Source organism: Elephas maximus, chromosome 14 (genome assembly GCF_024166365.1).
Source record: "Elephas maximus indicus isolate mEleMax1 chromosome 14, mEleMax1 primary haplotype, whole genome shotgun sequence".
Taxonomy (NCBI): Eukaryota; Metazoa; Chordata; class Mammalia; order Proboscidea; family Elephantidae; genus Elephas; species Elephas maximus.
In genome coordinates, this window is record NC_064832.1 from 65,225,876 (window position 1) to 65,244,126 (window position 18,251).

General features: G+C 39.2%; 2 protein-coding genes across 4 annotated transcripts in view; one reads left to right on the top strand and one right to left on the bottom strand.

The window, feature by feature from the left end:
- Window positions 1-2,114, bottom strand: part of DIS3 (DIS3 homolog, exosome endoribonuclease and 3'-5' exoribonuclease) — a 31,220-nt gene extending 29,106 nt beyond the window's left edge. Inside the window, exons 1-2 of one of the 2 annotated variants that reach the window (XM_049853425.1) lie at window positions 1,793-2,114; window positions 1,018-1,175 (exon numbers count right to left, since the gene is read on the bottom strand). In XM_049853425.1, the coding sequence (XP_049709382.1) occupies window positions 1,018-1,175; window positions 1,793-2,020 (386 nt within the window). In that variant the 5' untranslated portion in view covers window positions 2,021-2,114. Of the gene's footprint in view, window positions 1-1,017; window positions 1,176-1,457; window positions 1,514-1,792 lie in introns of those variants that run through there. The other variant, XM_049853426.1, reaches the window with a different exon arrangement.
- Window positions 2,115-2,296: 182 nt separating this feature from the next.
- PIBF1 (progesterone immunomodulatory binding factor 1) overlaps window positions 2,297-18,251 on the top strand; it is a 237,629-nt gene continuing 221,674 nt past the window's right edge. For both annotated transcript variants that reach the window (XM_049853427.1, XM_049853428.1), the window contains exons 1-3: window positions 2,297-2,530; window positions 3,738-4,038; window positions 15,847-15,947. In XM_049853427.1, coding sequence (XP_049709384.1) covers window positions 3,787-4,038; window positions 15,847-15,947 — 353 coding nt within the window. In that variant the 5' untranslated portion in view covers window positions 2,297-2,530; window positions 3,738-3,786. The remainder of the gene's footprint in view (window positions 2,531-3,737; window positions 4,039-15,846; window positions 15,948-18,251) is intronic.

Here is an 18,251-nt window from a genome sequence, read left to right on the forward strand (position 1 = left end):
GAGAAATTCAAGATCAGTTTTTACACTCTTGGGACATAAAATAATCTCAAGTTTGTTCAAAGAAAATACTATGATGGTTATACTTTCTAACTGCAGATTAACAGCAACTCCTAAAAACTACAAATAATATTAGATAATTATGACCATATGATTCCAAAGGCATTAAATAGATAATAGATGTACATCACCCATGGTATCATCCATGGTAACATTCAATAAATGGCAGGGGCTATCTAAAGACCGAAGGACCAGACACAGATATGACTGCATATTCCTTCTATGCCTGTCCTCTTGAAAACATTATGCTAAGTGCAATAAGGTAGTCATAAAGGGGCAAATGTTGCATAATTCCACTTACATGAATTATCTAGAACAGGCATATTCATAGAGACAGAAGGACTGAGGTTTACCAAATGCTGGAGATGGTGGGAGTTACTGCTTAATGGGTACAGAGGTTCTGTTTGGGGTGATGGAAAAGTTTTGTAAACAGGTGGTGGCGATGACTGTACAATGCTGCAAATATACTTAATGCCACTAAATTGTACACTAAAAAACGGTAAGTTTTGTCACATATAGTTTATCACAGTAAAATACTTTTTTTTTTAATCAAGGAATTCCTATTACCTTCCCACCCTACATAAATCTACTTTATATTTTTAAGTCTCACCCTCACAGGTTATCCTTATGATGGTTATTTTCCTATGATGATTATTCACATAAAACGGTACTCCTAGAAACCTGGCCAAATCTCATCTTCCAAGATTCTATTGCTCAACTTATGATAAAACCAATTCAAAACAAAAACCATTTTGGAACTAAAAGTACCCACTGTGGCCTAGGAGTCAGAAGCCCTATATTCTAGTCTTGGCCTCATCAATGACTACGGGATCTCAGCGAGGTTCACTTGGCATTATTTTCTGCACACATTCTGACGATTACACAAATTACTCCCACAAATCCTTCCCCAAGTCTGGCTAATTTTATGGTTTTTTGAAATTTAAGAGAATTTCCCCCTACCTATGGTGCTCATTAGTGAATGTATAGAAATGCTTCTCATGATTATTAGTCACATCTCGGATTCGTTTATAAACCGGGGCACTCCTACTTCTCACTTCTTGGAGAACTGTTTGTAACACAATTACATTCCTGATGGCAGGATCCTCAAGAACATCGATCTTAAAAAGAAAAAAATGAAAAGTTAATTCTTCACTATGTTAATTCTTCACTATGTTAAACTACATACTGTTTTTTCAAACATAAAACCCATTCAGCTTAAAAACTCGGATTATCCATTAACCCAACGAGCAGTTTTGCTACAGAAAAACTGACAACGGTCATTCAACCCTTCGAGTTTATTAGAGAAGGGTACACGTAAACAGACCGATTATAAAACTTGGTAGAATTAAACCCATTAATAAAAACGTTGGCCCACATCGTTTTCTTTCGCAGGCACTTACAAGCTGCCTGGGGGTTGCAGGCTGGAGGCTACAGAAGCCCAGGTCTCCGGCCTCCAATTACAATCTAAGGCAGAAGAGACACCAGGAGTTAGAATATTACGTGTCTAAAAACTTCTTACGACCCAAGGGGTGGGGCGAGGGAACAGCACAAGGAAAGGAACCTCGGGCTGGAGGACAAGAGGCGTGATTCCTGGTAAGTTTTGCCTCTCACTTAGGCATGTTTAGGCATGTCATGTTGCCCAAGCGCTTCTCCCTGGACCTCAGTTTTCCTGTCACCAGCAAAGGGGTCTCATCCTCGTGGGCCCGCGATGCCCAACGCCCACCCTCCAGCGCACCTGGTGAAGCAGCACGTTGGTGTCAGGCAGCAAGTAGTGCGGCTGGGGGCAGAGGCTGCTCGCCGGGTCTTGGGGCTGCGGCTCGAGGGCTGGCCCCTCGTGCGCCCCGCCGCACGCTGCGCACCCGGTCGTACCACATCCGATATCGTCCCGCAGGTAGTGCTCACGCACAATCTTCATCACGCCGCCTGACCGCGTCTTTTTTAAGAAAGTTTTGGACTTCAGCATTTTGTCTCGAGGCGCTGAACCCAAAACGCCGGCAGTACTCTTCCGGAAAAAAAAATCAAGAGAGGAGCTCTCGCACAACTATGCCTCAACCCGAAGTTCGCCCCTTCCCGCTCGAGAGTATTGGTAAACAACGCTCGCGAGAAAACGTCGAGACTGATGTTGGTTGGCTCTCTTGGGCAGAGGCGAAGAACCCGGTGGGATGGGCGGAGCCCGGAGCCGTTTCCGCCCGTGTCTGGGAGGGGCCTGCCGCTGGACTCCGGCGCCAGGTATGCGTTGCTTGCGGAACCTCTGCAGACCCGGGAGAGCTGAGTTCCGGCAGCGAGGGCTTTGCACGCAGCCGCTTCTTCCGTCCTCCCCGGGGCGCGGAAATGGTTGTCTTGGTTACGGATCCTAACGGTCCCTGGCTCTGAGAGCGCTCGCTGGGGGGCTGCGACCGGAACTGCAGACTGGAAACGCTCTCGCGGTGGCGGTTGGTCTAGCCTTCGACCTGGAATAATTGAAGCTTTCGAGGTAGTTTGCGGCGATCGATCTTCTTTTCCTGCACGGGGCAAGGAATCATCCGATGCTACCAATTTGGGGCTTATTCTCTGAGTGTCCGATCCTACGTAGTCCAGGAGATGTTATCTGCCCTTTATTTCATCTTTCATTTCTCTTTTTCCTTCAAAAAGGAGGGTTAACTACGGAAGTTCTTACCGTTTCCTCTTCACACACCTCTTTTCTAATCATTCACTGCCTTAGGAAAAATTGAAGTCTGTAATACCACGAGAAATTTATTATATCGCGTAGTATTAAAACAAAGGAGTTGCAAAAAATCCTAGCGTACTTGAGTTTTGCTCTTCCACCTTGTTTTCATTATGCTATTTGGGTAGTCTACAAAAGTTTTTATAGCGCTGTTTCCCTATATTAAAAATATTCAGCGATGTTCCATTGCCTGTAGAATAAAACCCAAACGTACTTTGCTGTTTAGGGTCCTCCACAGACTTGTCCCAAGGGTCTTGAAGGTTGTGTGTGTGCATTTATGTTTAGGGAATGGAAGGAGTCACTGCTCAAATTCACAAAGACTTTGCCCTAGCGAGACTACTGCTATCTTCTCCTGTTGTTTTACGTTTTCACCATCTCTATACCTCATGCTTTTCCTTTTTTACCATACCTACATAAATCCTTCAAGATTTTAAGTCCTGCGTCTATATAGCCTTCCCCTGACCAACTCAGAAGTGGTTTTTCCTGGAACATGTGTTGCCTTTATTAGGAGCATTCTTGAGTAATAATGATTTAGGGCTTTGTCTTTTATCTTGACAAGTATACAATTCTTTATTTCCTCCAGGAACAATTCCTCTGCCCAGAAACCGGGACTTTTATTCCACAGTTGGGTTTTAATGACTATATGTTTGATTTGGAGCCCTGGTGGGGTAGTGGTTAAGAGCTCGGCTGCTAACCAAAAGGTCGGCAGTTCAAATACACCAGCTGCTCCTTGGAAACTCTACAGGGCAGTTCTGCTTTGTACTGTAGGGTTGATATGAGTTCGAGCGTTACTCAGATGGCACCTAACAACAACATGTTTGATTTGAGCACTCACTCCAGTAATCTGTCCTAGATGTTGGGTCTTCCAGATTGTCTAACAAGTACTTGGGAATTCTTAGTATCGTTTCATGTTTTCGTTATCGTTTTGTTTTCTGTAGTGAATGAGCACATTTAAATTATTATTTTTTATTTACAGAGAGTTGAAATTGAATTTTAGAGACAAAAACTGACCCATAACGATAAAGATGTCTCGAAAAATTCCTAAGGAGTCAAAAAAAGTGAACGTCTCTAGTTCTTTGGAATCTGAAGATATTAGTTTAGAAACGACAGTACCTACAGATGATGTTTCCTCGTCAGAAGAGAGAGATGGTAAAATCAAAATCACCAGGCAGCTAATTGAACGGAAAGAATTACTTCATAATATTCAGTTACTGAAAATAGAACTATCCCAGAAAAACATGATGATCGACAATTTGAAAATGGATTATCTTACAAAGGTAAGATTAGGTGCAAATGTTATCTGTATGATTTATTATATTGAAACTGCAGATAAATAAGAATCGTTGTTAAGTGCTGTCGAGTCGACTTGGACTCCTAGCGAATTAGATTTATCTATACGTGATTTGGAAACCCTGGCGTCGTGGTTAACAACTATGGCTGCTAACCAAAGGATCGGCAGTTCAGATCCGCCAGGCGCTCCTTGGAAACTCTGTGGGGCAGTTCTACTCTGTCCTATAGGGTCGCTATGAGTCAGAATCGACTCGATGGCACTGGGTTTGGTTTTGGTTTATAAGTGATCTGGAAACCCTGGCGTAGTGGTTAACAACTATGGCTGCTAACCAAAAGGTTAGCAGTTCATATCCACCAGGCACGCCTTGGAAATCCTATGGGGCAGTTCTACTCTGCCCTATAGGGTCGCTGTGGGTCAGAATCAACGGCAACAGGATTGGTTTGGTTTTATATGTAATCTGGGAGCCGTGGTGGCGTAGTGGTTAAGAGCTACAGCTGCTAACCAAAAGGTCAGCAGATCGAATCCACCAGCTGCTCCTTGGAAACCCTATGGGGCAGTTCTGCTCTGTCCGATAATATCGCTATGAGTCGGAATCGACTCCACGGCAGTGGATTTGGGTTTGATTTTTTTATATGTCATCTGGGGAGCTTTGGTCGTGTAGTGGTTAAGAGCTCAGCTGCTAACCAAAAAAAAGATCAACAAATTGAATCTATCACCCACTCCTTGGAAACCCTATGGGGCAGTTCTCCTCTGTCCAGTAGGGTCACTGTGAGTTGGAATCGACTCAACAGCAGTGAGTTTGGGTTTTGGGTATATGTGATCTAACATGGCGATCTGCTCCCGTAGAGATTTCAGCCTAGGAAACCCTATGGGGCAGTTTTCCTCTGCCTTTAGGGTCACTGTGAGTCAGAATCAACTCAGTAGCACACAATAGCAATAACATCTGTGATGTGAACTTGAAAAGTTTATTTTTGTTAATAGGTAGGGGAAAAATATTTGTTTACCAAATAAAAGAATACTGAAAGAAGGGGTCATTTAAAGTTAGTTGTTGTATTGTTAGCTGGTATCCAGCTGGCCCCCAATTTAGGGCGACTCCATACACAACAGAATGAAAAGCTGCCTGGTCCTGTGTCATCCCCATGTGTCTTTGTTATTTAGTGCTGCTATAACAACACAAGTGAGTGGCTTTAACAAACCAATCTGCTCACAGTTTAGGAGGTTAGAAGTCCGAATTCAGGGCACGGCTGTAGGGTAAGGCTTTCTCTCTCTGTCGGCTCTAGAGGAAGGTCTTTGTCTCTTCTGAGCTTATGCTCCTGAGTCTTCATGTGGTTTGGCATCTCTCTTCCCCCATCTCTGCTTCTTTCGCCAGTTTGTTTAATTTCTTTCATGTCTCAAAAGAGATTGACTTAAGACTCACCCTATACTAATCCTGTCTCGTTAACGTAGCAAAGACAACCCATTCCCAAATGGAATTATACCACGTGTAGGGGTTAGGATTTACAACATACATTTTCGGGGAACACAGTCCATAATACCATGGTAGCTTGCAGATCCAACCTGTATGATTCACAGGGTTTTCATTGACTAATTTTCAAAAATAGATCACCAGGCTTTTCTTCTTGGTTTGTCTTAGTCTGGAAGCTTGGCTGAAACCTGTTCAGCATCATAGCAGCGTGCACGCTTCCACTGACAGACAGGTGTGGCTGTAGCCGAGGTGAATTACTCTCGTGAAGTGTCTCCTGTAGTGCTCACACTAAAAAAAACACTAGGTAGACTCAATTTAAAAATTCTAGGTAGTGTGAGAATGTTGTCTTAGGTTTATATTCTAGCCACAATCTTTTCTGCTTCATTGAAAACTAACCCTGATGTGACTACCTTGATGGGGAGAATTGAGATCATTAAGTTATTGAATCTGTATCCTCTATCGTGGAGTTTTTGTTCTGTCTTCTATTCTTTTGTTGTAATTATTTCTGTTATTTAAAAAAAAAGTTATTTAGGGTGGGGGAAACCCTAATTCGATAGGTACTGCATCTGTTAAGAACCCAAAACCGAAAAACCAATTGCTGTCGAGTAGATCTTGACTCACAGCGACCCCACACAGGCAGAGCAGAAGTGCACACTGTAGGGCGTTCAGGGCTGTGAATGTCCAGAAGCAGATCATCGGGCCTTTTCTTTCAAAGGCCTCTGGGTGGGTTCCAGCTGCCAACCTTTTGGTTAACAGTCGAGTGCTGAACTGATTTTCTCACCTAGAGACTTACATTAAGAAGCCAGGGATCTTAGATTCAGATACTACGTACAGTCTTCAGCAAGTGGCGTTTGCCGTGGCAATACCAAGGATGGTCCTTGTTTTTCTGTCCTGTTCTGTGGTTATTCACAGTTACAGAGTATTGTGTATAAGATCTGGTAAAGTCGTCACTAGCTGTAGGAAATGTATAGTAATTTCAGAAAGACAGGAGACAGTTCTTTATTCTTATTTCTGTCTCTGATAAGGTGTTTTCTTTCTAATAGTAAATCCTCCACTTTTACTCTTTGTCCCAGGTTTTTCTACTCTCTGCCCTCTTCTGCATTTTTTCGTTTCAGATGTACCTTCTCCTAAGTCAGCGTCCTTACTTTTGCTTTTGTCTATGAAAACCCTGGTGGCGTAGTGGTTAAGAGCTACAGCTGCTTACCAAAAGGTCAGCAGTTTGAATCTACCAGGCACTCCTTGGAAACCACATAGGGCAGTTCTACTCTGTCCTAAAGGGTCGCTATGAGTTGGAATCAACTCGACCACAACAGGTTAATGGGTTATGTATGCTAACATTCATTAGTGTCCTGCTTGTAGAAAAACTTTCTTGACCATGCCTCTCTAGGAAAATAAGGAAGTGTCCAACACCTCAAGTTTTGATGACATAAGGAACTAGTTCAAGTAAATTTTAAAGAAATGTTAGTAGCTAACATTAATTGAGTGCTTACTCTGCCAGACAGCATCCTGAGAACTTTTCATGTATTATCTTATTTAAGCCTCACAGTAACCCTCTTGAGGTATGGGTACTTCTGTAAGAGGATCTTGCCTGACCCATAGTATTAAATGAATCAATGGAGTAAGTCAGACTTGTGCCTGATAGTAAGTGCTCAACTATTTGTTAAATGAGTGACCAAACCCCATTTGGCACTTAATGAAACACAGCTACAGAGTAGTTAATAGCATACCCAAGGCCATTCAGATGGAAGTGATGAAACCAGGAAGGATTCAAACTTAAGAAGTCTAGAACCCATACTCTAAAAAGTGAATCTTCTAACACTTTCTAAGTGACTGCTGTGTACCACATCCAAACTCACGTTTTGTTTGGCCACCTTTTTGTTATTTGTTTTCAAATTGTATTGTGTTTGTTCATAAATGGCTTCTCTCCTTTTTAAAAGTGTAAGCTTTACATTATAGAAATGGTGGCTTTTTCATGATAGACACTCTAATGTAATAGATGAGAGCTGCAGTTCTAGATGTGCACAGTCTGGGTTTGAATTTCAGCCTGGTTTTTGACCTTGGATCAATTCCTTAACTTTTCTATTCCCTGACTTTGTGTAAAATAAGGATATAGATAGTATTTACTTCACAGAGTTGTTAATCAATGCATGTGAACTCATACAGTGATTCCTGGTACTTAATAAATAATAATAATAGCTACACTTATTCAGCTCTATATTATTGTTTTTGTACTCCTGTGGTGCATAGCACAGTTTGTTAGTGTTGTGGCTTTCTACTTGGACTTCAAATGTAGAAGATTGAATTAATCATATTTCTCAGTTTATGGCATATAGTCATCATTGATCCTTGCAAGGCTACTGTCTTTTATATATTCTTTTTTATTTTCATAGCTTATTTTGCATTCCTCCCTCTCTTTGTGCAACCATTTTAATGTTCTTTTGTTCCATGTATTCTTAAAAGTGGATATCTTTTATCATTTAAAAAAAATCATTAGTTTGCATAAAATACATGTTTTGTTTTAGATTTCATCTCTTCTGTAGTTCCCCCCCCCCCACTAACTGCTATTTTTAAAATCATTCGTCTATGTGTACATCTAGTCCTTTGCTTCCAACTCCTACATAATTCCAGTGGTGTACATCTATCAATTTATCCATTCACTTCCACTATGTATATCCATTCAGATTGCTTCAAACTCCTTATTCCACAAGCAACCTTGGCCACCTTTAGACATTTTTCTTTTGGATCTGTGTGAAAATTTCTTTGAGATATATACCAAGGAGTAGAATTTCTGTACCATAGTAGAATTTCATATATGCTTAATTTGACCAAGTATTGCTGACTTGCTCTCCGGAATAGCTGCCCTTCTCTGCATTCTCATAGTTTTTTGCCTAAGGTTCCATTTGGATACCCTTTCGGGGTAAGATGTTTGCTGTCAAATATATGAAGAAATATTGCATGATAAAAGAATTGTTGTTAGGTGCCATCGAGTTGGTTCTGACTCATAGCGACCATATATGCTACAGAACGAAACACTGCCCAGTCCTGCGCCATCCTCGCCATCATTACGTTTGAGCCCAATGTTGAACCCACTGTGTCAGTCCATCTCGTTGAGAGTCTTCTTTTTCGCTGACCCTCTACTTTACAAAGCATGACATCCTTCTCCAGGGACTGGTCCCTCCTGATAATATGTCCAAAGTATGTGAGACGAAGCCTTGCCATCCTTGCTTCTAATGAACATGAAAGAATTAGTCTTCTGTGATTCATTGAACCTAAGACACCATCGATTATGTGCCTTAGATTGTAAGATACATTCTAATTTCAGATATGTTAATATAAAAAAAAGGTGTGAGTCTGGAACTGATGCGAATGGTCTTTTTAGCCAGTTGTTCATTCTCCAAGCTTAGTGTTTTCTAAGCATTGGGCATCAGGGCTGCAAAGATGAAAATACCACACTTGAGTGTTACACAACGTAAGTTTCCCTTACTAGACTATAAAAAAAAAACCCATATAGCTACATGATAATACCTGGAAGTCACAGGAAAAGTGAGTTTGTACTGGATGTAAACTTGTTACTGTTTTAAATGGCCTGATTTTAAGTCACTAAGTTCCCTGTCATTGGAAACATTCCAATGTTGAATGGCCAGTTTTCATGAATATTTTAAGTATTTCTGCTATGGAAAGAGATTAAACTAGTTGTCCAGAGCTTCAGAGATTAAGAGTTGTTAATAACAAAGACTTGGAAAATGGTGCCTGCTAGTTGCAAGAGATGTGGAAACCGTGGCTTAGAAAAGTTAAGGATTTTGTTCTCTGATAGAACAAGAATTTGGATATAGGCAATTTGGATCTGATATAGTTCTTCCTTGATGTCGTTAGGGACCCAGGCTTCTTTTAACGTGCTCAGATGTTTTTAGCATGTGCTTTTTACCTCAGAATCACAGAATGGCACACCCACCTCCAGTATTGTGTCAGTGTTATAGGCAGAAACAAGGAAAAAGGTAATAGGAAAAGGGGGCATATGCCAGATCAATCAGTTCCTTTTAAAGAGCTTTTCCAGAATCCCAAAACTTTGGCTAAAACTGTATAGCATGATCACACCCAGCTGCTAAGGATAGGAAGCTGGGAAATATAAATTTTAATGAACACATGATTGTCACTAATAAAAATCAGGGTTATATCAGAAAGAAGGGAAGAATTGATACTGGGAGTAACTTGTTTTCTTTACTTATCAGTGTCTTTTTACTTAGAAAATATGTGAACCCATGTGATCTAACCTCTTTCCATGCTGGTATGGCAGTAGTACAGATATTTATATACACGTGGCATTTTTATAGTTTAAGTTAATTGGAATGTCTTGACCCATTTTGATTTGGTTTCTCCATGTGTAAAAAACAGGAACAAGTTAAAGAACACTTCAAAAGCATTGATTCCCGATTTCCACTCAGCTGCTTACTAAGAGAATTTAGAAATTCAGATCAAACTTTCTGTATAATTATTAGGTTTCACTCTTTTTATCTCTATCTATTGCTGCCTAAAATTTCCCTCGGTGTTGCACATGGTTTATGCTTGACTGCTAAAGGTTGTCAGTTCAAACCCACCTAGTGGTGTTGTGGAAAAAAGGCCTGGCAATTTGCTTCTGTAAAGATTATAGCCCAAAAAATCCTATATATTAGCCTGTATCCCAGTGGCGTCACCATGAATTGAAATGGACTTGATGGCAGCGTGTTTTTTTGTTGTTGTTGTCAGTTGCTGCTGAGCTGATTCTGAATCATACTGACCCCATGTGTTGCAAATGGTCAAGTGCTTGACTATCAGTGGAAAGGTTGACAGTTTGAAACCACCCAGAGGCACCTTGGAAGACAGGTCTCCCAAACTGCTTCTAAAGGTTACAGTCTTGAAAACTCTGTGGAGCAGTTCTGCTCTGCACACATGAGGTTGCTACGATTTTTTTTTTGTGTGTGTTTGTTGGTGCTGTCCTCTTCCTTACTCATTTCTTTATTCCTTTACTCTTCATTCTCTTTAGCCATCTATTTTTAAATAGCAAAACTCTTTTTGTTCATCTCTCGTTAGAGATCTGTGGGAGATGGAGTGCATCTTCCCAGCCTGATTGCCACTGAGTAAAGGGATTTAATTTAGAAGGCAGTTCAAATTTTAAAAGTTACAAGCCTTAGAAAAAAGTAGTAGTTTCTCTCCTTGTGCTAACAGTATTCTTGACTTGCAAAATATTAATAGTGAAAACTGTGGAAAATCATATTATTTATTGATTGAAGATGTTTATGAGACATGCTGCTGAGGTATAATAGCAATGAATATGACAGTCCTTTTTTTATGGAGGTTACACTCACAGGAGAGAAGTGATCAACAATCAAACGGTATCTTCAGAGGTCATATGACATAGAGTGACTTAGCAGTGTGGATTTTCTCCTTTAGATAAAGAGTCACCAAACTCTTTCTGTAAAGAGCCAGATCGTAAATATTTTAGATTTTGTGGGCCACATATGGTCTATCACATATTCTTCTTTGTTCTGCCTTTTTTTTTTTTTAATATATTCTTTAAAAATTGAAGATTTAGTCTTAGCTCGTAGGCTGCACAGAAATTGGATATGGGCTGGATTTGGCCCATGGCCATCATTTTCTAACCCTTGCTTTAGATTATGTAGTCGGGGGGCCATTGGCGGATTTTAGGCAGTTGGTTTACGCTTGTGCTCAGAGTTACATGTCTTGATTTTTGTATTCAAAATATTACTGATGTGATAGACTGAGGGCAGATGGGGTTGAAACAGTAGACAAGCTATTGCAAATAATCTAAATGTAAGAATCTTAAGTTTTTAGCATCATCTACTAGAGCTATTTACTAAGAAATGAAAAGTTGGGAGTTACAATATAAATTCTGTTTTGAACGTGTTAAATTTTAGATTCCTGCTAGACTCCTAAATGAAATTAGAATTTAGAGGAGAGTCTGTGACTAGAAATATGTATATAAAATACACATGGCATATAAATGGCATTTAAACCATGGGATTGGATAGTATTACCTAGTGAGAGAAAAGAAGGTCCAAAACCAAGGGGCAGTCCAACAGTTAGAAGTGGGATAAAGGAAAAGAATCTAGCAAAGAAGACTGAGAAACTTAAGAGTGTCCAGTGAGTTAGGAGGAAAATCAGAGAGTAGTATCATAGAAAACAAAGGAAGACAAAATGGTCAGCTCTGTCAAGTCATGCTAAAAAATCAAGTAAGAAAAATATACAAGAATAACTATCGAACTGGCATTGTGGAAGTGACTCATACCTTTGACAAGAACAGTTGCACTGGAATGGTGTAAGACAAGTGTATTGAGGTTTTGCTCGGAAGGCGAGCAGAGGAATGGTGCTGTAGCAAAGGAAGTTTTGTCATCGAAGGAATGTTGTTTGTTGTGTTTTGAAATGGGATATTGAACATTTTGCGTGATGGTAGGAATGATCCAGGAAAGGAATTTGACAATGCAAGAGGGAATAGCTTGAATGTATTAAGGATTGGATTTTAGGAAGAGCAGGGACACTTTTTCCATTTACACAGGAGAGGTGGCTATGAATGCTTATTATTTTGTAGCTTTGATGGCCAAAAAAAGGACATCATTAGGGCATCTCTCTTTATAGTGATGGTAAAAGTCAGATAGGCTGACTAATGTAACAAACCCCATATCTCATTGAGTTTCTTACTCAAAGACCAATGGGGGATGTTCCACACACCCTCTCTGGTGAGTCTTCTACAAGTGGTGACTCATAGATCCAGATACCTTCCATCTTTGATGGTATTGCCGTCATCTTTGGCATATGGCCTCGAGGACCATCAGGAAAGGAAAAGAGAGTGAGTATGAAGAAAGTTTATACGCTTTTAACTGTCCAGAACTATAACTAGTTTTTTCCACCAACATTCCATTGACAAAAACTAGCCACATGGTTCCGCCTAAATGAGAAGGGGTTTGGGAAGACAGTTTGGCTGTATGCGAAGGAAGACAAAATGGATTTGGTGAACATCCAACCAATCTTTGCCACAGTGTATTTTTCTGTTATCAAATACCTGTTTTACTTTTCCTTCTTCAGCATCTTTCATAGACATTTTAGAACCAGCTTGTTGAGGACAACAAAAATCCCTGCTGGAATTTTTATTAAAATTGCATTGAACGAAAAATGATATAAGGTGGAAAAGAAGAATTAAAACTTTGTTCACAGAAGACATGATGTCTATGTACAAGATCCTCAAGGATTTACAAGAAAGCTACTAAAACTAATAAGTGGCTTCAGCAAAATTGAAGGATGCAAGGTCAATATACAAAAGTCAGTTGCATTGCCCTATATTAGCATCAGACAATTGGAATTTAAATAGATAAAAAATCATAAAATGCTTCAAGATAAGTTTAGCAAAATATGTGTAATACATGTATATTGAAAACTATAAAACATTGCTGATGGAAATTTATAAAGACCAAATTAAAGTAGATACATAGCATGGTCAGGGATTAGAAGACTCAATATCGTTAAGGTGCCAATTCTCCCTACATCGATCTGTACATTTAATGTAACCCCAACCAAAATCCCAGCAGGTTCTTTCGTAGACAATAGTAAGGTTATTGGAAAATTTATATGGTTAGTCAAAGGATCTAGAGTAGCCAAAATAATTATGAAAAATAACAAAGTTGGAAGACTTGCACTATGTGATTTCAAGACATACTGTAAAGCTACGTAATTAAGAAAGTTTGGTGCTGGTATGATGATAGACACATAGATGAACCAAACAGACTAAGAGAGTCCCAAATGGACCCATATTTATATCATCATTTAACCTTCAGTAGATTGATCATTCAAATCAAGAAAGGAGAACCTTTTCAGTGGATGTGCTGGAACTATTAGATATCCATATGCCAAAGGATGAACTTCTACCCTTAGCTCAAAATGGACCATAGACTTGAACATTAGAGCTAAGAACCATAAAACTTACAGGAGCTTCCAATGTAGAAAGGGAAACTTACCAGGGCAGTTCTGTCCTGTGGGGAAGTTCTGCTTTGTCACATAGGGTTGCTATTAGTTGAAAATTGACTCTATGGTGGTATACAACAACAACAATCTTTGTGGAAGCAGATCGCCAGGTCTTTTTCCCATGGAGCCGCCTGGTGGGTTCAAACCACCAACCTTTCTGTTAGCAGCTGAGTGCTTAAATGTTTCACCACCGTGGCTCTTTTCATTAGTTATTAGGGAAATGGAAATTAAAACCACAGTGCAGCACTGCTACGTACCTATAGAATGGCTAACATTAAAGATAGACATTAAAAAGCTTTGCAAAGATATGAAGCAGCTGGAACTCATATAGAGGTGGAATGCAAAATGGTGCAACCACTCCGGAAATTCACAAAGGTGCATATGTGAATGTTCATACCAACTGTATCCAAAATAGCTAAAAACTGGTAAATAGATAAAACAAATTGCAGCATATATATGTATATAGAATGCTATTCAACTCAGTGGGAAAAGAAGAACAAACTAGTGATACACACAGCAGCATGGATGAATTTTCAAAGTTACAGAAGCCAGACACAAAAGACTTTATATGTAGCCTGATCACTTTAATAGGAAACCCTGGTGGTATAGTGGTTAAGTGCTACAGCTGCTAACCAAAGGGTTGGCAGTTCAGATCCACCAGGCGCTCCTTGGAAACTCTATGGGGCAGTTCTCCTCTGGCCCATAGGGTCGCTGTGAGTCAGAATCAACTTGACGGCATTGGGTTTGGGTTGATTACTTTAATATGAAATTCTAGAAAAGGCAAAGTTAGAGTGACAGAAACAAATCAGTGGTTGTCAGGTTAACTAGAAACACACAGATGCTTCAGGTCTTCTCAGTTTTTCATGTCCTAGGAGAGGCCATATTACAAAGAAATAAACAATTACGTCACCAGTACCACTGCAACAGAGTTCTTCTGAAATCAGTGTCTATATAAAAAACAATCTAACTTCATTTTCTTAACGGTAATCACACATTCTGATTTGCGACTACTAGCAATGATGTCGTATTTGAGAAAGCGGACATATCGTAGCATTGCCTCCCTAGAAAAATTATCTTTCAACAAGGAAGCAAATGGTTTCAGTGGTACTCCAGAGTGCTTTGCTTTACTAAATGCAGAGAGGAAAAACACTGGTTTCTACGTATTTAAAATCACATATTGGACTTAAAACTAGCTTTGATTTGATTATTTATGATGATATTAAGAATTTTTTAACTTACGTTCTCAGTAACGCCCCAGGGCATCTTTGGCAGAAAGCTGAGAACAGCCTGAGAGAAAGGCTGATGGGGAACGTCATGCTCAAGGAGCAGAACTTCTGTTGCCGTTTCTTTATCTCTAGCATCACCTAAATTTTTTACACAGTGTCCCTGAGGCCAAAAGGTATTCTTAGAAAGGCATATTTTACAGCTTTTTGTTTGGTAATTTATATCTTATTATCAAATTAATTATTGAACATTTATATGTCATTAATATATCTGAATATTCCCATAACTTTTTAAAAATTACCCCTTAGAAATTTAAAGCTGAAAATGACGAGATTCCTCGAGGGATTTATGATGGAGACTTTGCGAGGGGCTAGATCTTTAATCACAAAGCGTCTGTTTATTTCCTATTACTTTTTGAGTTTAAAAATATGCTTCAAATAAATCTTCAAAATGGATATTGATGGCATCGCCCCTAAGGTAGCCAACTGAAGATGTATAGTAGTCAGATAAGGTTCCTGTGTGGGGCAAATGGTTTGGGTTTTTCTACTAATCTAAAGGTTGGCAGTTCGAACCAACCCAGCAACACCACAGAAAAAAGGCCTGGCGATCTGCTTCTGTAAAACTTTACAGCCAAGAGTACCCTACTGAGCAGTTCTTCTCTATAACATGTGGGGTCACGATGAGTCAGAATCTACCCAACAGCAGCGGGTAGTAAACTGATACATGGATCTGTAGTAGAAATGTGGAGTCTGGGCTGGAAATAACCCAGGGAAGGCACCAACATAAAATTCCCATTATACATGAGCTTCTCAATGAGAATGGGTAAAGGGAATAAAATTGTCTCTTGATGGCAGCAGGCAAAAATCATTTAGGAGAACAGTTTCAAATTATAGTTTGAAAACCATTTTTATGAGCAAGGCTGCAATTCGTAGACAACTGTTGCCAAAAAAAAAAAAAAAAAAAACTACTCGTTTTTAACTTGTTACTTTTAAATGCCTTTTTTCTTTTTTTAATATTTACCATTTTCAGACATAGTTCTTTCTTTCTGATAAGTTTGAAAATTAACGTATAATTTACCTTTTTTTCTTTATTAAGATTGAAGAATTGGAAGAGAAACTGAATGATGCACTTCACCAGAAGCAGCTGCTAACCTTGAGATTAGACAACCAATTGAGTTTTCAGCAGAAGGATGCCAGGTAAGAAGAGTTTAAAAACACCAGCATTATGTATTTAGCAGCCAAAAGCAATTTCATTACCTGCTCATATATGTGATTGTGAGCCAAGATAAAGAAATTTTAAGAGAGAGATGGTAATAATTTTTACATCCAGACCAGCAAAATGTAGGTTACTTGATACAGTACAAACACACGTGCACACACACAAATTCAGTATTCACTCAACAGACAAGTATTGACCAATGTATGTAAACCATAAAATGACAGTGGAAGCTCTCTAAACGGACTACCACTTAACCTACTCTCTGGGTTAACCTCTCTTCATTTGCTGTGTGAAACATACTGATTGAACCCCATGGCTCCTTGAATGCTCCTGGCTTGAAGTAACTTCTAGTATTACCTGTATACTTTCTCCGGCTGAGTTTTGTGCTCCTTAAGAACCTATGGTGTTTACTGTCAAATATGTCTATGCCAATTGTACTTGCTATTATACTTGCATAATTGAGCTTAAAATTGAAATCTAAGTACAAAGAAGATGCATTGTTTTATGAAAACTAAAATGAATCCTTTGGAACAGTTCAATAAAAATGATTGACTAAAAAAAAATCATTAAATGTAAGCAAGGCAGGTTTAAATATTGAGGGCAAAGTCAAACAAATCCATAAAAAGTATCTTGATTTTGAAAAAAAAATTACCTGTCCAGTTACTGGCCACTACCACATCAGATCAGTGGTCCTCCAACTTTAGCATCCAGCAGAAACACCTGGAGGATTTGTTAAAACAAGATTGCTGGGCCCTACCTTCAGAGGCTCTGATTTGGGGTGGAACCTGAGTATTTGCATTTCTACCAAGTTCCCAAGTGATCCTGATGACCCTGTGCTGGGGACCACACTGCAGGAAATACCGCATTCATTATTAGGGCTTCTACTCTAATTCTTTAAACATTTGTCAGTAGGTGAATGATACTGAGAGGGCAGTTGGGAGGCTGTTACAGTAATCCTCTTGATGCCTAATGGTAGTAAAAAGTGACTGGGTTCTGGATATATTTTGAAGGTAGAGTTGATAGAATTTCCTGATGGATTAGATGTGTAGTTTATGAGAAAAAGATAAGTCAAGGATAGTGCCAGTGTTTTTGGCCTGAATAAATGAAAGGAACGAATTACTACCAGTGAGAATAGGGAAAACCACAGTGGGATAGGCTTGTGGGTAAAGAACAGGAGTTCAGTTTGGGACATGTTAAGTTAGAGTTGTCTTAGTAGATATCCAATCGGATGTATATGAGAAGTCCAGCCTAGAGATATAAATCTGGGAGTCATAGAGTATAGATAGTATTTAAAGTCATGAGACTGGATGTGTTCCCCCAAGGAAGTGAATATAGACAGAGAAGAAGACCAAGGTCTCCAACATTAAGACAAACCAGAAAAGGACGCTTATTAGATGCCACCAGTGAAAAAAGGAGAAAAATGAAGAGAGTGTGGTGTCTTGGAAGCCAGCTGAAGAAACGGTATCAAGAGAGATTGGTTTTGTCAAATGCTGTAAGTCAGTTATGGATAAAAAGGACTAAAAATTTATCATTGGATTTAGCAATCTGAAATTCATTGGTGATCTTGAAATTTTGGTAGAGAGGGTGAAAACCTGATTGGCATGGGTTTAAGGGGAAAGAAATGGAGACAGGGGTCTTAGACAACTTTTGAGAAGTTTTGCTATGTTGGGGAACAAATAGAGGAGGTAGTGAAATGGGTCAAAAATTGTATTTTTTGTTCCTTTGTTTTAAGGTAAAAGAGGTAACAGCACATTTCTGTGTTGATGGGAGTGTTACAGTAGGAAAAGAAAAAAAAATCAGATTGTCACTTTCTACTTAAACCTGCCATAACAATGTCTGCTGCATATATTCTTTGAGAATGGTGACTATGTGCAGATTTCTATATACATTTCTTCAGTGGTTGCCATATGATGGTTCAGTATTGCCATCTTAGAGAAGTATACCTGAAAGTACCTGGATAAAGAGAATGAAAATGACTTTAATGGGTGGGGCCCAAAACAGATGTAAAAGACTTAAGCCTTAAGCAGAGGAGGTGAATAATTTTATAATTTTAACCTTTAAAATCATTCTTTAAAGGTACCAGTTCTCTAAAAACTTATGTGTCTACCTAATAATTTTTAGTATGAAATTGTTATTTCATGTTTAACTAGTTACGTAAATAAGCATTTAGCTAGAGTCAAAAATTCTTTTGGGCTTCTCATGTCTGAATTTTATGTTACTATGTAAAGGAAACTTTGAGAAAATTAAATCTCAAAGATTTCTTAAGTTTGCTGTAAATTCTC